Raw genomic sequence first — 24,581 nt, 5'->3', positions numbered from 1 at the left:
CCAGAAAGTCTAATTTGAAAGACAATTGTCTTCCTAGATGAAGGAGATGGAGGGAAAAGGAGCAAGTGAATAACAACAGATAACATCTTGCACCAATTTAGGTAATTGCCCAGCAAAGGTGGTTTAGGGTATAGTGGAAATGAGTTTATTAAGGGGCATTTCTGCTTTCAGGACACACCATGCATTGTCCCAACTTCCTTACTTTGCTGTAGGTTCATCTTTTCCCCTCTAGGATATTTTATCTACATCCCTGCCACTATATAAATTCTATCAATTAATTATATAAGATCCAGTCAGTTTAAATGCCATCTTCCCCATGAAGCTCTGCTGCTTCAACTACCTCAAACCAGAGGTAATGTCTCCAAACTCTTAAGTTTGGCCTTCGCACAATATCTATCATATAACATTATTGCGTAATAGCAAGAATTTTATTTTATGCAAAATACTGACTTTTCTTTTAAAAGCTCTAACAACCCTTTGAGGTGGTAGAAGGCCTCATAGAATGAAGAAACAAGGATCAGAAACATAAAGCAACTTGCTCAAAGAGACAGGTATAAGTAAGGAACAGAGGAATTGCATCTAGGTCTGCCCCCAGAGTTTACTCTTAGCTACTATGTTTTTGTCGTTTGACAAAATAACATCAGACAAAAATGCCACAAAGGCAGGAGTGCTGAGCATCTGTGTATCCCCTGTTATCACCTAGCACAGTGCCCCTTCCACACAGCAGATGCCTAAAAGTTCAGTAAAGTGAACCACCCAGTCTCTAAGCTCAATTATTAAAACTCATTTCCCTAGGTGACACAGAATTAGTAAGAGGCATGGTCCCTACTAACCTGAAGCTTATAAATTTTGACAAGGAGTTAAGTTTCATTTTCCCATTAAGAGTTAACGATCTAATTGAAACAGTTATTGAGCGCCTATTATGAGTCATAGCAGAGTTATCAGCACGTAAGAAGACAATAAAACAAAAATCTCTTGTCAATGAATTTACAATCTAATGACAAAAGATTATGAAATTAAGTGCATAATAATATATACCCAGCTGCAACCATTTAAGAGTTAATGAAGTATAATAAGGACCAGGAAAAGAGTTATTACTTGGGTACTGTACCTCAAGGATAGCTAAGAAGAAGAAAAAAGCTATCTAAGCCAGGGATTCTAAATCACACATCTCTGAAAATAGCTGACCTGAGAGTGTGAATGGCCATATGCCCTGAAAGAGAAGTATTCCCTCCCAATGTACAGCCTCACCAAAAATGCTAATAGCACCCCTACTAAGAAACATGGGTCTATGCAAAAAGCTGACCAGACCAAAGGTAATAACATGGAAATGAATTTAAATGTGATGTAGTCTTCCTTCAACCTACTGTGAGGAGTTACGGGAGTAACTTTCTGGGAAATGTACTGTTTATAAAACATAGTTCTGCTTCAGTTCAAATCCTTAGAGGTCATAGTATCTACACTAGGAGTCAGCAAACTATGGCACACACATAAGCCAAATCCAGCCAGCCAGCCACCTGTTTTTGTAAATAAAGTTTTATTGGAACACAGCTACACTCACTTATTTACTTATTGACTATAATTGCTTCCAGCTCCAGAGTTGAATAGTTGCAACAGAGACTAACTGGCTTATTACAAAGCCTAAAATATTTACTTTGTGGCCTTAACAAAAGAAGTTTGCCAGCCCTCACCACTGTAGCTCAGTTGGGCACTGTTCTGCAAAGCAAAAGCCTGCTCAGGTTTATTCCCTAGTTGGGGTGCATATGAGAGGCAACCAATGTTTCTCCCCCTCTCTTTCTCCTTCCTTTTCCCTATCTCCTTCCCTTCCCCTCTCTAAAAATAAATAAAATCTTTGTTTAAAATAGTTTGCCAAGCTCTGACCTATACTGTATGACAGTACCCATTAAAACCCAAAATCAAGAAATTATAGCAATGAATTTATTATCATTTTATATTGCAGTCTCCTATATTGTTTACAGTAAAATTATTGTCAAGGATGTGGTTCATTAAGTTAGCAGTTCACCAATACTAGAGTTCATAGCGGTGATTTCAAAGATCCCCTCCCTACACATCTAATTAACTCCTGAATGCCCTATGTTCTGAAACCAGAACTCCAGGCTATACAACCCCAGACGTGAGAAGGGAGTACTCTGCAGTCCTTTGCAGTTAACACACTACACGTCTTATTCTATCCTGTTGTTCCTCAACTTCTCTCAGTATCCCCAAACTATTTCCAAATTGAAGAAAAGGGCACTGAGAGTTCTGCTTCTATATTTAGGAACATACCTATGTGAAAGTGGACTGGAGAACAAGAGTGATGAGCTAAATCAGGGATGTCAAACTCATTTTCACTGGGGGCCACATCAGCCTCAAGGTTGCCTTCAAAGGGCCGAAATAATTTTAGGACTGCATAAATTTAATTATTCCTTAACTGTTAAGGAGTTGAAATTACATTTGGTCCTTTGAAGGCAGCCTCCAGGCTGAATGTGCAGGCCCCCCATTCCCAGTGAAAAGGAGTTTGACACCCCTGAGCTAAATTATACAAAACAGTGACCTGTAGAATAACACAGATGAAATAAAAAGTTAACAGCCTCATTCTGACCCTCCCCCTGCCAAATTTTCTTAAATATGTCTATGAAATCCCATGGAAAGCACTGTTGATTGACCAACCTCCTTTTTTCCTGGTTACTATCAGTGAGAAAAAGTTGGCAAAGTGACACAGTTCTAGCCAGTGAGACAAGCAGATTTTTCTATCACAGGGTTTCTAGGAAAACTTGAACTTTGTTTGCCTAAATGGTTCCTTTCCTCTTCTTTCTCCTTCTTTTAGTATGCAATAGTCACCAGAGCAATGGAAAGGATTAGCAGTCCACCCAAGTTGTATGAAAATTACTTTAAACTGAACCAGCAGTCACAGAAAAAAACACTGTACTTAAGCAGCGTCTGAAAATACAGCTGCCAATGACTCCCCCTCCATGGGAGTTTATGGATTGTAAAAATACTGACCCTTAGCAATAGAAAGTGTGAATTCAGCTACTCATCATCATCAAAAAGTACAACAGAACCTTCCTTTCCTTGTCAGTGAAGTCCTATTCCCCTGCTACCCTCATCCCCACCTCATTTTGGTAAGTTCAACAGAACCTTCCATATTTTCTCAATGAAGCACTAACACCCTGCTTTGTATTGTTAGGTTTGTATGTAAAACTTTATCTCTGGCTAAGGAGGAAATTGCTCATTACTAAGCAACTCCACCATGCACATGTAAATAAACTTTCTCTTTTCTCATGTTAATCTCTACATTGTTAGTTAATTTGCAGGACCCCAATCACTAGACCCAAGTTGCAAGGGAAAAAAAGCTATTTACTCCCAAAAGTGATGAGCAGTAGCCCTATGTAAAAACTAGACTGGACAGAGAATGGAGTGAGTAATGAACATATGATTTTAAAGGAAAACATGCTTTAAAGACAGCAAGCAGTAGTACAGTGCCAGTGTGTTTAAGATCAGCCATTGCCCCCTACCCCACCTCGGGCCACAGCTATTTTCTATTTCCCAAGGTTTGAATTTTTTGAGGAAAGTTTAGACCTAGTACTCTACCAGCATGCAGCAGTAAACAGCAACAGTAAGAAGGCAGCTGTTTCCCAGACAAAGGGAGAGTAGGATTCATGAAAGCGAATAAATAGTAAATGTAATATTCAAGCTTCTAAAAACATAAGACAATACATATCAAAGCCAAAGATAGTCATTTAGGGTAGGTAACTTGATTGTAAGTGATGAGATTATCAAGATATTGTTATAATGTTTGCCAATTTGGGGGTAGAATAGCAACTTGATTAGAGTACCACCAGGCATCCCATACTTCAGCACTCACCTTTGAAGACAATCATATTTTTATACAGGGATATCATTGAAAACTACAATCAAGCCAAACTATTAAAAAATATATCAAATTTCTCAATGTTATTCTTCTCTGATACTAATTCCACATAGCTGGTGACAGATGTAGAGGGGAGAGGGGGTGCGTCGATATGCTGTTCGCCCTCTAGGGGACCAAAGTGAGGGGTATGTGAATAAAAGCATTCCAAAGTTGCAGGAATGAATTTCCAAATGCTTTTGGTTACCTCTACCTGTCACATATACTATAAACAGCTGAACCCCACTGAACAGGTAAGCCTGATGCTCTAAATGGTACTGAAGAGTTTAGATAGTGGTAACAATCTCACCAGTCAACTCAAAAAGTAGTCCTCCTTTTCTTCTCTCACTTCCTCCCCACCAATAAACCATTCATTCTATTCGCAAAGCTTGTTTTATAATTTAAAAGCCTTTAAATCTATCCCATTTCTATTCCTACTGCCTTTCTCTAGGTAATTTAGAACCTCAACTTTGTCTGCCTGACCTGTTTCAATAGTTTCATAACTCACCTCCCACATTCTAGCCTCCCCTTCCACTTCCCCCATTTCAGTCTACCTTCCACACCACTGCCAATGAGCTTTCAAACACTCAAAGCATGACACTTTTCTATTTTAAACTTCTCTGAAGAGTCATGACAGTCTTCATTTTATAACTGCCTCATATTTCCAAATCTCAGAGCCATCACTTCAATAAGGGCAAATAACATGCACATCTATGCATAAAATATGCCCTTACACATTTCTGTGATTTTTAAACCTGTTTTCTTCCTCTGCTGAAAAAGTGTCATCATTCCTTCAACTCACTTTTCCTATCCATCCTTTAACACCTTCAACTCACTTTTCCTATCCATCCTTTAACACATCTCTCACCTTTTCCTTCTGAAAGTAGTATCTTACACGTTCCCAAGCCCAAAGACAGTGAGGCTTCTGACAAATGTTTCCAAATGAATATCCTCCATGTCCATTACATATATGCTGTTTACCTCCACCACTAGAATATACGTATATAAATGGTACACAGAGAACCCAAGTGGTCTTTTGATCCACATAGCAAAGTACTGCATTGGCCAAAAAGGTCCATTACGTTTTTTCCTTAAGATGGCTCCAGTAGTGCTCAGTTATCTTTATTCAAAATAATTTTGTTAGATTGTATTGTGACAGCTGTCACAGCAGCATGCATTTAAAAATACGTATCAAAATTAGTGACTTTTTGTGCAGCCATTTTAATATAGAAAATACTCAATGTTTTTGGCATATTATGCTTTATTATTTCAAGAAAGGTAAAAATGCAACTGATACACAAAAAAAGATTTGTGCAGTCTATGAAGAAGGTGCTGTGACCAATCGAACATGTCAAAAGTGGTTTGTGAAGTTTCATAGTAATATTGACATTTTGGCCAAATAATTCTTTCCCGAATAACTGATGAATAATTCAATTCATCAGGTAAAAATAAAATCATAATGTGTATGTGCATAATAAGAGAGCTTCAAAATACATTAAAGGGGAAAAAAGCAAAATTAAAAAACAATTCCACAATCAACTACTAACCACAATTACCTACCAACAAATGCAAATCTTCATTTGTTTGCTTGTGCTGAAGCAATAAATAAGTCTCAATATGTTTCAAAAGAATAAACGCAGAGTATGTTCTATAAAGGAGAATTAAAAATAATTAATCATGAGATATTGAAACTAACCCAAATATTTTGACCATATAGGGAGCCAAATATACATCTACTGTGGATCAAAAGAAAGCACACGAGAAGTAGAAAACATTTTCAAATGTATGATAATGAAAATACAAAATATAAAAATTTGTGAGATACACCTAAAGCAATACTAAGAGAAGTATGTATCTTTAAGTACTTATGTTAGGAAAAAAAAGATAGAAAAATCAATGACCTAAACCGCCACCTTAGGATAATAGAAGAGAAAAACAAAAAGCGGAAGTAAATAATAAAGGCAATCAGGAATCAAATAAATAAATCTATGAAATATAAAGCAGAAAAACAATACTGAAGAAAAAAAATCCATGGAGAAAAAAACGGATTCCTTGCAAAGAACAATGAAGTTAATAAACCTCTAGCCAGGCTGATCAAGAAAAAAGAGAATACCAAATTACCATTATCAAGAATGAAAGAGGATACACTTCACTTCAGATTCCAGGGTTATTAAAAGGAAAATAAGTTATAAGAGGAAAACAGTAGTAGATCTGACAGCTATATGAAATAGACAAATTCCTTGAAAGACAAAACTAACGCAAGTAACAGAAAACTTGAATCACTGTATTATATGGTCTGTCCAGAAAATATCCAGCCATGTACTATGAAAGAGACATTTATTGAAGAAGATACAAGATACAAAAAACATTGCACATAGGACAATGACACCTCAGTCTCCTTCAAAGTAAGCACCCTGGGGTCTCACACAGTTCTCCCAATCACCATAACCTGCCCAATCGTATTTTCCTGAACTTCACTGAAGGTCTCACATCTCTTCCCTTTTAAAGGTGATTTTAGTTTCAGGAAGCGCCAGATGTCACAGGGTGTGAAATCTGGGATCTAGGAGGGCTGAGTCACCTGGGTGATTTGATATTTCACCAAAAACCTCTGCAGGAGACATGATGCATAAGCGGGTGTGTTGTCATGATGAAGCTGCCAATCACCAGTAGCCCATAGCTACAGCCTTCCAAATCATTTAGTTTCCAGAGTAATGTTCAAGCTTAATGCAAAATTTGATGCAGATTCATTGCTCTACTCATTCAGTCATTTTGAATGTGATGGCTACACAGTACACATGCTCACTCAATGGCGTCTATTGCCCCCAGTGACTACTACAGTGACGCTGTCATTGTTCACACATGTACATTCCAGTCCACTCTCCTTGGCTGCCAGGTTACACCAATGTTCTGCAAATCATTCTTGTTGTATTAACAATGGCCTGACTTTTTCTGGACAGACCTTGTATACTGAAAAAAAAAAAAAAAAAAAAAAAAAAACAACTGCATTTGTAGTTAATAAGCTTTCTCTCCACTAAGAAAACTGTAGGCCCAGAGATAGATTACTTTAATGATAAATTCTACATAATATTTAAAGAAGAAATAATACCAACCCTACACACACACCAGAGAAGAGAACAATTCCCAACTCATTTGATGAGTCCAAAATTATCCTGACATAAAAATCAAAGTCACATGAAGAAAATTACAGAGTAACATCACTTAGAAACAAAAATGTTAAAAATCCTTAACAAAATATTACTACATTGAAGCCAACAACATAATGCATGTGACTAAATGAGGCTTACCTAAAAAATATCTGAGAAATCAAGCAATATAATTAACAATAAACCCATTAAAAAAGAAAATTCCAACAGTATTTCCATAGATGAATAATAACAATTTGACAAATTCAAAACATATTCATTATAAATGAGTGGGGAAAAAACCTTCAAGTAAAACTAGTAACAGAAGAGAACTTCTTCAATCTTAATCTACATAAACTTTACAGCTAACATGATATTCAATGGTGAAAATGGAATGTTTTCCCCCAAAGATAAGTATCAACACGAAGATGCCCCCTTGTATTGAACACTGTATGAAAGGTCTTTGCTAATCAAACAAGGCAACAAAAATATTAAAGAATATCTACAGATTAGAAAAGAAAAAATCATTTTTTAATTTTTCATCATGCAGACAGCATGATGAATAGAAAATCCTAAGAAATCTAGAGCAAACCCACTAGAAGTAGTAATTTACCTAAATAGCAGACTGCTTAAGTATATAATAATCTATTGTGCTCCTGTATAATAGCAACAATTGAAAATGAAATTTTACGATGCCTCCAATCACAACACAATCCGAAAAAGTAAAATAATAGAAATAAACTTTAAAATGTGCAATAAAACTATAAAACATTGCTGAGGGAAATTAAAGAAGACCTAAATAAATGGTGAGGCATACTATGCTCATGGACTAGCAAATGCATTATTATTGCAGACAGAAACTCTCCCCAAATTGGTTTATGCATACAATGTGGTACCAATCAAAATCCTAGGAAGAGAAATCGACAAACTGCTTCTAAATTTTATATGGGAAGGCAAGAAAAACCAAAACAAGTTTGAAAAACCGCAAAGAGAACTTACAATGCTTGATTTCAAGACTACAGTAACAAAACAGTGTGATATTGGCTTAAAAATAGACACAGATAACTGAAACATAAGAGAGGATCTAGAAATACACAAAATGAAATGGCCAATTGATTTTTGTCAAAGAAAAAATGGCAATTCAATTTTAAAAGGATAGTCTTTCCAACAAATGATGCTGTAACTAGTGGATATCAATTTGACTGAGGAGGGCTGTATGGGAGCCCATACATTGATCCTTATCTCACATCATGAACAACCTGACAACTTCAAGTGTACCATAAACCAAAACATAATAAATGTGAACACAGAACTTCTATTAACAAAAGCTGCAGAAATCTTTATAATCTTGGAGTAGACAAAAATTTCTTAACAGAACACGAAAATCACAAGCAATAAAAAAAGTGATTAAATGAACTTCATCAAAATAATAAACATTTGCTCTTCAAAAGCCACAAAGAAAAGGAAAAGGCAAGCCACAGACTGAGAAGATATTTCCAAAACATAAACCTGATAAAGGGCTTTTATCCCGAGATCGCAAAGAGCCTATACAACTCAATTAGTAAGACAATAAAAAGTTAAAAGTGAGCAAAGGATATGAACAGGTAATTAAGAAGAGAAAGTATACAAAAGGACAAAAGTACATACAAGATGCTCAATATCACTGTCATCAGGGAAATGCAGATAAAACCAAAATGAAAAACTATCAATTACTAGAATGTCTAAAGTTTAAAAAAGGACAATACCAAATACTAGTAGAGAAGCGGAATAAGTGAGAACCTCATATACCTCATACATCGCTAACTGAAATCTAAAATGGTACAGCCACCTTGGAAACCAGTTTGGCATTAATCCTACAACTGCAATATGACCCAACATTTCCAAATCCTAGTTATATACACCAAGAGAAATTAAAACCTATGCTCTAACAAAGACAAATAATGTTCATAGTACCTCATACACATTTTACCCAAATTTGAACACAACCCTATTATCAACTGATAAACAAAAAAATTAATTGTGGTGTAACTGTTCTATGAAGCACTACTTAACAACAAAAGGAACACAATATTGATACACACGGCATAGGAGAATCTCAAAAACAGCACGCTAAATGAAAAATATCCAAAGCAAAAGAATAAATGGTATTTGGATCCAGTTTGGTGATCTTCTAGAAAAGACAAAATTAGAGTGATAAAAAGCCTGGGAGCAGGGGTCAAAAGTAGGAATCAACTGTAAAGGGGCACAAGGGAAACACTCTGAGTTATGGAAATGTTCTTTATTTTGTGGTAATGATTATACAACCCCATATAAATTGCCTAAATGCTGCAAATTTGTACACTTAAAATAATGTAAATTATACCTCAAAAATTCCAAAGTTAAAAATCCAGATATTTTTGTAGAGCTAAAGTTAATTGGATAGCTTATCTGGGAAAACAAACAATAAAAGGATAGCCAGAAAAATTCTAAAATAAAAAAAATTAAAAAAAAAAAAAGAACAAATGGGGCAATAGTGCCCTAGTACAACCATATATTAAAACATATTATAAACCTTCTGTAAGTTAAATAGTGTATGACTTTATGAACAGGTCCAAGGAAATAGACCAGAAAATCAAGACAAAATAGTATATAAAAATTTAGCTTACATTTAAGGCAACATTTTAAATTAGAGGAAGAAAAGATAGTTTTGTGTTTTTTTTAACAACTAACAGTGTTGAGATAATTACTCATAAGGAAAAAAATAAACTTGGACATTCCTCACACTATAAATCAAGGATAAATCCCAAACTGATCAGAAATTAAAATTAAAAAATAAAATCTTGTAAGTACTAGATGAAAAAAGTGGGTGAATTTCTCTAATACCTAGAAGTGAGGAAAAACCTGTCTTATGATTCAAAATGCAGATGCAATTTAAGAAAAGACTGATAAATTTGACTACACAGAAAAAAATAAGCTTCTGCAGGGGTAAAAACAGACACTTCTGAATGGACAAAAGGAAACACACAAAACAAATAAAATAACAAATGATAAACTGCAATTTGTATCACATATAGAGGATAAGTATAACTCATACATAAAATACGGGCATATAAAAAGAAAGAAAACCAAGAACCAAAAGAAAAATGAGCAACATGAATAAAGAAAAAAAAAACTACAAATAGCCATCATGACCTTAGATCAGGCAGATTTCTTAGGTACCAAAGCACAAACAATAAAATAAAATGCTGCAAAATTGGATGTCATCAAAATTTAAAACTTTTGCACTTCAAGATATGGCTATGGCTGAGTGGCTCAGCTGACTGGTGCATTGTCCAATACACCAAAGGTTGCAGGTTCAATCCCTGGTTGGGGCATGTATTTAAAGCAACCAAATGATCGATGTTTCTCTTTCTCCTCTTTCTCTTTCTCAAATCAATAAACACATCTTTGGGTAAGGAGTTAAAAAGAAGAACTGAACAATTACTGGAACCATTGTTGAGACTATTAAAATGGTACGGTCACTCTGGAAAATAGTTTCTAAAAATGTTAAACATAGATTTACTCTATAACCAAGCAATTCTACTTCTGGTAATCAACCCAAGAGAAATGAAAATGTCCACACAAAAACTGGTACACAAATGTTCACAGCAGCATTATTCACAATAGGCAAACAGTGGAAACAACTAAAGTGCCCATCAACTGATGAATGGATAAATAAATGGTGGTATATCCATACACTAGAATATTAGAGAGTAAAAAACAATAAAGTGTAATACATGCTACAAATGATCAACTCTGAAAACATATGCTAAGTGAAAGAAGCTAGTCACAAAAGGCCACATGCTCTATGATTCCATTTACATGAAATATCCTGAAAATACAACTACAAACAGACAGAAAATAGATTAGCACTTTCCAGGATTTGGGCATGAGGTTTCATTATAAGGAAATGGGCATGTCCTAAAATAAAACTGTGGTTATGGTTGCACAATTATGAAAATTTACTGAAAGTCAATGAATTGCACAGCTAAAGCAGTTGAGTTTTATGGTATGTAAATTAATTCCAATAAACTTTTTTTAAAAAGCCATAGACTAGAGAAGATATTTAATACATTAAAATATTTTACTAAAATATATCATTAAAACTTCAAATAAAAAAGAAATATAAACTAGGCAATAAAAAGATAAAATCCATCTAAAAAATCTGAAATAGCAATTCAGATAAGGAAACACCACTGGCCAATAAATTTACATGTGAAGTATACATGATATAAAAGAGTAACCTGCAACTATATGTACTGCTTAAAATAAGAAAACAGATGGTCACAGTCATACACAGTTCTTCATTTAGGTAGGTCTTTTAAAAAATGGTTACGTTCCATTGTCCTCAGAGCTCTAATAATAGACAGACTGTACCAAAAAAAATTTCCACTGTAACTTTCCAATTATGACTTCCCTTTCAGCCTGATAAAGAATCATACTGTTGCCATTTGGCCTTGCTTGCCTTTAACCTCTCACACTTAGTATCATCTTTGCCCAATAGATTGTATCAGTGTTATCTAATTCTTTTAATAAAATACAAGGTGATTTATACAAGATAGCACAAAGAAAACTCATTTTTCCTTTCCCAATCCCTTTCTCTAAAAATAATTTTTAAATAATTAACAAAATTACTTAACAAACAATATAAAAAAGCACAATTCATTTTGAGTATTGCCAGAAGTAGTAACCTGCCCTCCCCCCCCCCCCAAAAAAAACAGGAAATAGGCATGTAAATGTGCACTAACCTTCCAGTAGTCAGATTGTAAACTGTAGTACCTCTGGTATGCAGATAATGCTGAAAGAAGAAAAACAAGTATGAGTCATGATTATGTCCCATTTCAAAATCAATAGTATAAGAAACATCAAATATTGAAAGAAGCATAAGAGGCTTCCCACCAAACCCACCTCCCAGCAGACAGTGATATTTAAGACCAAATAATTTAGAAATCTGGAGAACCCCTGCTCATAGTCAAACATGTTAACAAATGTCAAATATACAGATTTCAAGGGTGCAGAAACATGATCACATCTCAGATTTGCACTTGAACAGAACCTAGGCTACCTCTTGAATTAATTTGACCTTCCTCAGAGACCAAATCTCCTAAAAGAATTAAGATTTTTCCAACAGTAATCCAGAATATGATAGGTTATTTGTTCTCACAAGGGATGTTATTTCCAAGAACGAGTAAGAGCTCAAAAACCTCAAAGGGCAAAGAAACTGTTTTGTCTGTGAAGCTTCCTTTCATACAATCAACAAGAAAACCACCCCACATTACCTTACTCCAACTCAATTCCAATATAGTGCATCCTATACCCCTAAATCCACTCCAAAGTATAAAGGGCTCTGAAAAAAATGAAAGAAGATCCTATCATTTGAAAAACTCAGTGAGGAGGTTAAAAAGTAAACAAAAAGTTATGTATGTACATTAGAATTGGTAGAGAGATCCCTTTTCAAAAAACTGATAAGCAATAAATAAGTCATGGGGATGTAATGTACAACATGGTAACTATATTTGAAAGTTGCTGAGAGTAAATCTTAAAAGTTCTTATCACAACAAAAAAATATTTTTCATAACTATATTTGGTGATGGATGTTAACTAGATTTACTGTGATCATTGCCCAATATATACAAACAGCAAATGTCATACACCTGAAACTGTTATTTCAATTATATCTCAATTTTTAAAAATGACTGTTAAGATTTTCAAGTAATATTTTCAATGAGAATAAAATTTTATACTGATAAAAGTAGGAGAAAATGGAAATTGACATTTTCTAAAATTCCATGTGTAATGTTTTCATATTTATCAGTAAGTAGTCTAAATATATATGAATACCATAGAAAAATTTCTGAAAATGTTCAAATTGGAGAAGTGTTACCCAAAACATCACATATCTGAGCAAGTAAGTTATTTGAGTAATGTTCATCTCTTTTACATAAAGATGATGCCAGCCAACCTATACTGGAAGGACATTTAGACTGTAATTTTTCCAGTTTCGGTGAAGAGTTGATTTCAAGCCATCCTCACTTTTTTAGTTCTACACTCCTGAATGTAGTTAGCTCAGGAAAGTCATTAATTAATGGTCTTCTAAAAAGAACAAGCTAACTATCAAACTTGCTGGTACACAATGGTCAAACAAGGTTTGTGTTCAGAAATTACCACTGATTTAGATGGTGGAGTGGGTAAATGCAGTACTTGTCTCCTACCACAACCAAATTACAACTAAACTACAGAACAACCATCATTCAAAACTACCTAGAATCTAGCTGGACTGAAGTCCTATAATCAAGGATGTAAAGATGAAGTGATGTCAAGACTGGTAGTTGGGGCAGAGACGTGGAACCAGCTGGTCCCACAACCTGTCTGTGGCCATTAAAAAAATCAGAAGGGGTATCTTGGATGCACAGGTACACATGAGGAGCAAGGGGTCCTAGCCCCAGGTTCCTGCACCAGGAAAAAGAGTCCCCATAACTTCTGGTTGTGAAAACTAGTGGGGATTGTGGCTGAGTGAAACAAAGAGCTGCTGAAGTTCCAAGTATCATTCCTAAAGGGCTTGTACATAAACTTACTTGGACTCACTCACTCCAAGCTCCAGCTCCAGGGCAGCAGCTAGAAAGGTGCCAGGGACATATGGAAAAAAAAAAAATGAATTGTCTGGGTTTAGAGTAAGAGCTGAGAGGCAGCATTCTCCCAGACAAAGGTGCTAGTAGAGGCCATTGTTCCTTTGCTTAAAGGAGGGTGCCATATCTGAATCTCTATCAACCTGTCTAGCATTGTTTGCCCTGCCCTGGTGATTCCCCTAGACCCTCCCCATTCAATATGCAGGTCCACCTAAGTCCTTCCCAGTAGCTTTTCCCTTCAAAATGGCTTGCCTTGGATCATGCTGTGGACCTTTCTAAAATCTGTTTCACAAACCCCAAACTATCAATATCTGGCCTCAGCATGCTCCATACCTCTTACTAAAGTAGCCCCAGACCTGGCACTAGAAGCAGGGAGCTTTGGTTCACAGCTGGGACTCTTGGCACCTGCAAGCACAGTATAAGTAGCAGCCACCTACAGATTGCTTTGTAGCTCATTCCAAATAACCTCAGGCAAGGCCTTGTAGAAGCTGACCTTGGTCTGTACCTCCTGGGAAGTTCAGGGACCAGAGCACCCAACAGACAGCTTCAGACCACACTTGAAGCACCACCCAACCACCTCCACAAGCAACACACTGAAGAGACATACTCATCTGGCACTAGAAACCCTCTGAAACTAGTTCTACATCATAGGGTTAGCCCCTACATGGGAGGTCCTCCACTGATTGTGACTAGTCCTCCCAGCTAAGTGGCCTGGGGGTAAATTCATCCTATTGACATGCAAAACAATTAAGACTCAAATATAACACCTGGGGGGTAGGATGCAAATGGCTGCTCAGCTTTAGTGACTGGGGAGGCTGTGCCACTGGGACCTACAGGACACCTACTACTTTAGGCCACTCTGCCAAGACTGGGAGAGGTAGCAGCTCTACCTAACACTTGGAAACAAACACAGGGAGGCTGCCCAAAGTGAGGAGATAAGTAAACAAACAAACAAATAAGTCCCAAATGAAAGAACTTAAAAAAAAAAAAAAAACTAAACAAAATGAAGACAAGCCATCTACCAGATGCAGAGTTCAAAACAATGGTTCCAAAAATGGTTAAGGAACATACAGGAAGAATAGATGAACTTGGTGAGAAATTTAACAAAGAGAGAAGAAAAATAAATATGGAGATAGAAAACAGAAAAAGAACCAGTTGGAAATGAAAAATACAAGAACTAAAATGAAGAATACTCATACGTTACAGAGAATCAATGGTAAAGGAAGGAGAGGATCAAGTCAGAGATTTGGAAGATAAGGAAGCAGGAAATGCCAACCACAATAGCAAAAAGGAAAAAGAATCCAAAAAAATGAGGATAGTGTAAGGAGTCTCTGGGACAACTTGAAGTAAACCAACAATCACATCATGGTGGGGGATGAGGGTTGGTGCCAGAAAGAGAAGAAAGCAAATATCTGAAAACCTTTTTCAAAAAATGACAGAAAACACACTAACCTGGTCAAGGAAGTAGACATACAAGTCCTGGAAGAGCACAGTCCCAAACAAAATGAACCCAAAGAGGCCCACACCAAACTCATCATAATTAAAATACTAAAGGTTAGGACTTCCACTCAAGATGGTGGCACAGGCAGACAAGTCCTGCCTCTTCACACAACCACATCAAAATTATAACTAAAATATAGGTAACCATCACTAAGAACCATCAAAAATCAAGTTGACTGGAAGTCTAACAACTACAAAATTAAAGAAACCACATCCATCCAAACTGATAGGAGGGGTGGAGACAAGGAACACACTGGTCTCACATCCACCATGTGGTGGATGAAAATCTAGGAGGGATATCTCAGAAACGAGAAGTCCCAGCCCCACAGCAGGCTGTGCCTCCATGGTTCCAGTGCCAGGAAAATAAGTCCCCATAACTAGTAGCTGCAAAAACCAACAGAAATTGAGTCAATAGAAGAAATTCCTGGAATCCCAAGCAGTTCCTCTTACAGAACCCATACACAGACTTACTAAGACTCACTCCCTCTGAGCTCTAGCACCGGGGTAGCAGCTTGAAAGGCACCAATGGCCTACAGAGGGGAACTGAAGTGTGTGGCATCAAGGCAAGCACTGGGGGACAGCTTTCTCCCAGAAAGAAAGGCAGGAGGAAGACTTTGTCACTTTTCTGAACCCTCCTCCCACAGAGCCACAGAGCTGTCAGGCTGATGCCATATCTGAGACTCCATCAACATGGCTAACACTGCTTGCCCCACCCTGGAGATCCCCAGAGACTCTGTCCCACTTACTTGACTTACTTGAGCCCACTCAAGCTGCTTTTCCATGTAAATGGCTGCTCTTGGCTCATGTTTCACAACTTCCTAACTCCTTTCAAATAAGCAAGAGCCAACTTCAATGACCCCCAGCCTCTATATCTTTTACTAAGTGGCCTATGGCCTGGCAGTAGCAGCAACCAGTCTAGATGCACAGCTTGGCCTCTCCTGGGAATCTCCAAGTCCAGCACAAGGAGCAACCATCCCAGATTGCTTTAGAGCTCAGGCAGGAAAGACCTGGGCAAAATACTGGTTGGGGCTAACCTTGACCTGCACCACACGGGAAACCCCAGAGCAATGTGCCTAGTGGACAGCTACACACCACATCAGAGCACCACCACCTTGCCACTGTACAGCTGATCCTCCACGGAAGGGACAGGTTAGTGGTTAGTAGTCACAGCCAGTCCTTGCAACTGACTAGCCTGGGTAAATCCCTTCCATTGACCTGCCAACAGCAACCGAGGCTCAACTATAAGAGGAGGGTGTACTCAGTCACATGAAAGGTGCACCCTGAGTACCCACCTTGGGTGAAGGGGAGGCTGTGCCACTGGACCCTACAGGACACCTACTACATTAGGCCACACTACCAACACAGGGAGTCATAGCAGTTCTACCTAATACATAGAAACAAACACAGGGAGGCTGACAAAATGAGGAGAAAAAAAAAAACCACATTGCCAAATGAAAACTCCTAAAAAAGAACCAAACGAAATGTAAATGAGCAAGCTATCACATGCAGAGTTCAAAACACTAGTTATAAGGATGCTCAAGGAACTTAGTAAGGCCCTCAGCAATATAAGAAAGATCTATTCAGAAACAAAGGATACACTAATTGAAATAAAGAACAAGTTACAGGGAAACAACAATAAAGTGGATGAAACCGAGAATCAAATCAATGATTTGGAACATAAGGAAGCAAAAACTATCAATCAGAACAAGAAGTAAAAAGAATCCCAAAACACAAGGATCATTTAAGCAGCCTCTAGGACAACTTCAAGCACTCCAACATTCGTATCATAGGTGCACCAGAAGGAGAGGAGAAACAGCAAGAAATTAGAAATCTACTTAAAAAATATAATGAAAGAAAACTTCCCTAATTTGGTGAATGAAATAAACATGCAAATCCAGGAAGCACAGAGAGTCCCAAACAAGATGGATGCAGAGAGGCCCACTCCAAGACACATCATAATTAAAATGTCAAAGGTTAAAGATAAAGAGAGAATCTTAAAAGCAGCAAGAGAAAAGCAGTTACCTAAAGGGGAGTTCCCATAAGACTGTCAGCTGATGTCTCAGAAGTAATTTTGCAGGCTGGAAGGGATTGGCAAGAAATACTCAGCTATGAAAAGCAGGGACCTATAGCCAATACTGCTCTACCCAGCAAGGATCATTCAGAACCAAAGGGCAGATAAAGAACTTCCCAGACAAGAAAAAAACTAAAGGAGTTCATCATCACCAAACCAGTATTTTATGAAATGTTAAAAGGACTTAAGAAAAAGAAGATCAAAACTATGAACAATAAAATGACTATATATCTATCTATCTATAGATAGATAGATAGATAGATAGATAGATAGATAGATATAGGAACCTAAAAAACTAAGCAACTGAAAAGAACACAGACAGAATCGTAGACATGGAAAACATTTTGATGGTTGCCAGATGGGAGAGGTATATGGAGAGAATGATTGAAGAGGTGAGGGGATTAAAAAGTACAAATAGGTAGTTAAAAGAACAGACATGGGGATATAAAATACAGTATAGTATAAGAAATGGAGAAGCCAAAGAACTTATATGCATGTCCCATAGACATGAACAATGGTGTGGGGACTGCCTGAGGGAGTGGGGTGCTGGGTGGAGGGGCACAAAGGGAGAAAAATTGGGACAACTGTAATAGCATAATCAATATAATATAATTTAAAAATGAAAAATAAAATCAATTTTTAAAAAACAAAAAATAAGAAGAAAGGTTAAAGACAAAGAGAGAATCTTAAAAGCAGCAAGAGGAAAGCAGTTAGTTACCTACAATGGAGCTCCCACAAACTGTCAGCTGATTTCTTAAGGGAGACTTTGTAAACCAACAGGACTGACATGAAACATTGAAAGTGGTGAAATTCAAGGACCTACAACCAAGATTACTCTACCCAGCAAGGCTCTCAATCTGGAATTGAAGGACAGAGAAAGAACTTCCCAGACAAGAACAAGGTAAAGGAGTTCATCACCAAGAAACTTGTATTACAAGAAATGTTAAGGGGTGTTCTTTAAGAAAAAGATTAAAAATACAAATAAAATGGCAATAAATACTTATTCTACACGCAAATGGTTTAACTGTTCCCATCAAAAGACAGGTGAATGAATGCATAACAGTACAAAACACTTAAATATGCTTTCTACAAGACACTCACTTCAGACTGAAAGATACACAGACTGAATGGGATGGGAAATGGTATTTCATGAAAACGGAAACAAACAAAAAAAGGTGGGGTAGCAATACATATAGCAGACAAAATACACTTTAAAACAAAGGCTATCAAAGAAGGACCCAACAATTCCACTTCTCGATATTCATCCAAAGAAACCCAAAACACCAAACCAAAAAGACATCTACATCCAAAAACCAAAACACTAAATCAAAAAGATATATATTCATCGCAGCATTATTTACAATAGCCAAGATATGAAAGTCTAAGTATCCAGCAGTAGATGAAGGAAGAAGTAGTGCATATATACAATGGAATATAACTCAGTCACAAAAAAAGAATGAAATCGTGCCATCTGCAATATGGATAGAACATTGTGTTGAGTAAAATAAGTCAGATGGAAAAAACAAATGTCATGATTTCACTTATATGTGGAATATAAAAAATGAATAGGCAGAACAGAAACAGATTCAGAGATTCAGAGATCATTGACAGTTGTCAGGTGGGGGTTGGGGGAATGGGTGAGAAAGGTGAAGGGGTTAGGAAGTACAAATTAGTAGTTACAGAATAGTCATGGGGATGTAAAGTGTGGCATAGGAAATATAGTCAGTAATATTGTATGGTGTAAGATGGGTACTAGATTTATCAGAGTGATTATTTTGTAGTTATATAAATGCCTACACACTGGGTTGTACACCTGAAACTAACATAATTTTGAACATCAACTGTAATTGAAGAAAAAATTCTTTAATTATTTACTCATCTACTGATCTATACATAAGTTGTGGAATAGGTGTCTCTCTCTACTGCTGGATGTGAACAAGGAAACACATATCATTAACTGCCACTGTAAAGGTAACTATTCTTAGGATGAAGCCCATAAAGCAAGCAAAGGAAACAAAGTACCTGGGTACTTCTAGACTTTGAACTATATCTAGCACACAACTCATCAATGAACTAATTATGTGAGCAATACAGCACCTTACTGTTTAAGCTAGAATAATGAGATCCTTGATATTTGTGCCTGGATCCCTAACAATTTTATGCAGTATCATATGAAGCCTGAACTGCACTCTTATTGATGTTACAGAATTTCAACAAGTTTGAAGGATTTTCAGTAACCTCAACAATAACATAAATTACATGATTTCATAAAATTCCCATTTTAGAATTAGAGGAACCCTTAAGGCAGGGGTGTCAAACTCATTTTCACCAGGGGCCACATCAGCCTTACAGTTGCCTTCAAAAAGCCAATGTAATTTTAGGACTGTATAAACGTAACTACTCCTTAACTAGGGGCAAGAGCTCAGCGCTGTCACCAGGTAGAAACAAGGTGCCAGGCTAGATATAACAAAGTGTAGGGCCGGATTTGGTCCACGGGCCTTGTGTTTACTACCTGTGCCTTAAAGAGATAGTATAATGTCCTGTAAAGTAACTGAAACTGAGATGTTAGAAGCCTATGTGATTATCAGCTGGGAGAAACATGGCATCCATACTCTAACACGGTGAAATGAGAAATAAACAGGAACCCTGAAATTCAAACTCACAAAAGTAAATGGTCCAAATTTCAAGCACCAATTTGTAAATTAGACTTCTCAATTCCTTTATACATTTCTCAATAACTATACTGTACCCCATTAGGCTTAGCATCCTATTTTACAAAAAATCCTACCATATTTTGTTTCCTAATCCAAATAAATCATTAAAGCCTCAAAGACTATACAAATACCCATCACCAGAGTCTCTCGTGAAATCCTTTTAACCAAATCACAGACCTTATTTCTAATCTTTATGTCAGTTACCTAGCCAGGGAAAAAAGAACTCCTAGGCCGCCCTCACTAGATTTTTCTAAGGTCCTCAATAGAATAAGGGAAACCATTTGTTTGGATATCCTTGTAATGCTTAAAATCTGTTTCAATAATGATTGCAGCATATGTATAACTGAGTTCCCCCTTCCCTAAATCATCTAACCTCTTCACTTTGTTATCCCTGAGTTCTTTATTGGCTCCAGGAATCCTCCTTTATCCCACTAGGAAATTGTTTTGACTTACTTCAGGCAAAACCTGTTTTCTTTTGCCACATAACCAAGAATGCTGTGCCCAAACATATTTTTTATTATATTCTATTGCTTATGCTATTACAGTGTCCCCACTTTTCTTTCCCCCTTTCTCCACATCCACCCATGTCCCCCAAACATATTAACAGTAACTCTTTATCAACCAATTTCCAAAGTTCAGATTGTTTTACTATGCGGAACCAACTTTATGGACAAACTTCTAATTATTTTTTCATAATGAGTTTTAAATATTTTGTTTTCACCCTCACTAGTATGGCTCACAGCAGGTTGGGCATTATCCTGCAAATGGAAAGGTTGCCAGTTCAATTCCTGGTCAGGGCACATGCCTGGGTTACAAGCTAGGTCCCTGGTTGAGGATATTCAAGAGGCAACTGATTGATGTTTTTCTCCGCTGATCAATGTTTCTCTCTCCCTTTCTCCCTCCCTTCTCCTCTCTCTAAAAATAAATAAATTAAATCTTTTTTAAAAAAAAAAACTTGTTTTTAAGTAAGCCCTTTTAGTCTTGTTAGATTAAAAAAACATAGAAAATATAATGAATTTAAATGGTGATATCAGTAGTGATAAGGGAAATACCCAATAGTGGGAAGAGTTCATGAAAACAGGAAGTTTTATCATTCTGTTAGTACTGTAAGTATAAATTAGTAGAAGTCTCTTGTAGCATCGTTTAGCATTATCTGTCAAAAGTTTTAATTTTATATATATATATATTTATCTCCTTTCACTCAGTAAAACCTATCATACCAAAGTATTTCTTCTAAGAATATAGACATGTGCACAAAGATTTAGCTACCAAAACAGACAAGACAGTAACTATGTTAATAGAAAAAAAGAGTCTACACAGCCAACAGGGAACTCTTCCATCTATATGATAGAATACTATTTAAGAAAACTGAAATGCTATACGAGATAGAGAAATTAATATGATATACTGGGTTAAAGAAAGTTGTGTGGTTAATTTAAATTTTTAAATACTGAAAATTTATTGTAATAGAAGTCTCTAAAGATTTGTACCAAAAATGACTTTAAAAGATCTGCATCTAGATGGTAAAATATCAATGGGTCATTAACATACTCACATAATATTTCTTAAATATTAAGTCACTAACACCAGGTTAGATGCAGTGAAATACAGAAGTGAACAAACACAGCTCCTGCTCTCAGGCTGCCTCCTGACCTTTTATGGTTATACATATCTTAACATTTTCCTTTAAACAATGAAAATATGTGTGTAAACATTAAATAAGTGTACTTCTTGTGTTAAAATGAAGGGATAGTCAACATTATCAAATGAGAGCCACCAGATAAACAACAGGATATAGAAGGAAAAGTAAAAAGATGCTTTAGGCAAATCTGGGTTCTAATCCTTACTTGACCATACCCTAAGAGACTGTGACATCGAGCCATTTAATCCAAGTTATTTCCTTACAGGTCACAAGCAGCCTAAAAAGTTTTGCATTAGCCCTGGCTGGTGTGGTTCAATGGATTGAGTACCAGCCTGTGAAGCAAGGAGTCACTGGTTCCATTCCCAGTCAGGGCACATGCCTGGACTGTGGGCCAGGTCTCCAGTAGGGTGTGCACAAGAGGCAACCACACATTGATGTTTTTTCCCTCCCTTCCCCTGTCTAAAAATAAAATAAATCTTAAAAAAAAAAAAAGAAAAAAGAAAGAAAACAGAAGCTCAGGGATGTATATATAATCTTTTAATGGTTATACAACTGTAAATAATAGAGATGAGCTATAAAAAAAGGCCTAACTACAAACCCTATAGGTTACACCTGTCTCAAACTAAAATTACATTTTCATTAGTAAAGTGTTCACTTGACTTAATACAAAAGTGGCATAATAAAACATCAAAATTAAACACAAACAATCCTTCATGCTAGCCCTGAAATAACCTACCAGTTGTTCAGCACACTAAACATGTATGTGGAAAATAAGCATAAATAAGATGTTCCTGTACTATATATATATATATATATATATATATATATATATATCCTAAAATGGAGTATTATGATTCCACCCAAGAAAGACAAAAAAGAAAACTCACCAACTCTGACTTAAGACTTTAAACATTGCTTATAAGGATACAGTTTTTCATTGCTATGGATTTTGCCTTTAGTAATGAGGGAGGCAGTATTTGGAGGTACTTTTATCTTTCTAAGTGAGAAATGGTCTGGGTCAGCAGTTTGGTATCATAAAAAGGACACATTTTGAGGGACTACCTCTAGTTACTTAAATCTAATAGGAAAAAAAAACCAAGTTAATAAAAAACATTGTTTAATGCTCAAGTTCATATGTGATCAACTGTGTTCCCTATCTCTACAATAACATGGCTACAGACCAGATTGTTTGTTTAAATATTTTCTACCTAAAATGAAAGTTTTATAGGCAGGATAAAGAAGAGAATTGCTCAGTTTGTGTTACTTTCCTAAAGTATCCACCAGTGGCTCACTTTCTGCTATGGTATACAGCCTTTAAGGGTAGGGATTTTTCACAGGGCAGAACAAAATGGTAGTAGTGTACATGTAAGTGGTAATCAGTTTAACTAAATAGTCAACTTATTGATTATCTACATGGAGTTACATGAATTCTTCACATTTCCATCTATCATACTTTTTTTCTCATTAAGATGTTCATAAGTTTAGAAATTCTTAGACATAAAAATGATAGTATCCTTGATAAAAAGAGTACAAACAATTTCAATAATTTTAAAGGCATATATAAATCAAACAGTAATTAACAAGGGAAAACTTACCTTTTGGATAATCTTCCAATAAGAGGTTGAAGTGACCTAACTGACAAAAGAAATCAGACTCCACTTTGCCTTCAGCTTTTAAGATTAGAGATTCGTAGCAGCGAACAGCCTAGAAATAAAAAAAATAAAGCATTTAGGAAAAAGACAAAACCGGAAAATGCATTTCCTTCCTGAGATAATGCACATATTTTCCATTCAATTACCCAAGAAATCAATATATTTCACTTCTACCACAGACACAGTCAATGCAGCATACCTTAGAACACCTAAGTATTTATTAAAAGAGCCACTGGTTATGGCATAAGAGCTTTTCCTATCTATAAAATGGAAATGCTTGCCTAGTAAGATAACATAGGAGCACTTTGATAACATTATTCGTAAGTTATAAATCTTACGAATTATTACTGTGAATTACTTATGAATTATTACTGTGGTCCCTGTTGCTATAAATAAGTAATATTCATCTTTCCCCATAGATGGAAAGAACTTTATTAAGTTATGTGAGAATTCATAGAATCTCCAGAGTAATATTAATAACTACCATACTTAATAGCTACTTTTTGCCATAACCTCTACCAGTTTAAACTACCATAAATTGCCTTGCATTTGTCTTCTCATGATATACTTCAAACCCACCAACTCTAATTCTATTCCTAATCTTTCCCCCAACTCCAATACATGCTTATGCGCTCACTCTCACCGTTCCTTCCCTGAAGGAAAAATAAATAATATTTTAAGTGTATCTTTTTCTTCTTCTTTAAATCCAGGAGACAGTATGAAAAAATGAACAATGGAAAAAACAGAATTCTGGAGTCTGACAAATTCCAGTTGTCATTAGCTACAGGAGAGCCTGGATATCCTCACTATGTCTTGAGTTTTAATAACACTCAAAAGGCTGACAAAAGGAATAATATTAGAAAACCTCAAGGGTTTCCGGTCAAGATAGCAGGGTAGGTAAATGCAGTATTCACATCCTCCAACAACCACATCAAAATTACAACTAAACTACAGAACAACCATCATTCAGAATCGCCTGAAATCTAACTGAATGGAAGTTCTACAACTAAGGATATATAGAAGCCACATCCAGACTTGTAGGAGGGGCAGAGACACGAAACGGGCAGGTCCCACACCCGCATGTGGCAGATGAAAGTTGGTAGGGATATCTTGATTGCAGAGGTAGCCCCTGAGAAATGAGGAGTCCCAACCCCACACCAGGACCTGCACCCAGGGTTCTAGTGCCAGGCAGGGAAGTGTTCACAACTTCTAGCTATAAATACAGGTAGGGATTGTGGCTGAGTGAGATAGAGCACTTCTGAATCCCAGGCTTCCTCTTAAAGGGCACGTGCAAAACTTACTCAGACT

General features: G+C 36.4%; 1 protein-coding gene across 8 annotated transcripts in view; it reads right to left on the bottom strand.

The window, feature by feature from the left end:
* The window catches only part of KDM6A (lysine demethylase 6A), a 175,506-nt gene that overhangs the window by 96,242 nt on the left and 54,683 nt on the right, over positions 1-24,581 (bottom strand). For all 8 annotated transcript variants that reach the window (XR_004900873.1, XM_028522707.2, XM_028522705.2 and 5 more), the window contains exons 3-4: positions 23,217-23,325; positions 11,817-11,866 (exon numbers count right to left, since the gene is read on the bottom strand). Coding sequence is in view for 7 of the 8 variants with exons in the window: in XM_028522707.2 (XP_028378508.1) it covers positions 11,817-11,866; positions 23,217-23,325 (159 nt within the window). In the remaining variant the exon portion in view is untranslated. The remainder of the gene's footprint in view (positions 1-11,816; positions 11,867-23,216; positions 23,326-24,581) is intronic.

Source organism: Phyllostomus discolor, chromosome X, assembly GCF_004126475.2.
Source record: "Phyllostomus discolor isolate MPI-MPIP mPhyDis1 chromosome X, mPhyDis1.pri.v3, whole genome shotgun sequence".
Classification (NCBI taxonomy): Eukaryota; Metazoa; Chordata; class Mammalia; order Chiroptera; family Phyllostomidae; genus Phyllostomus; species Phyllostomus discolor.
This window is presented reverse-complemented; position numbering and strand designations above follow the sequence as displayed.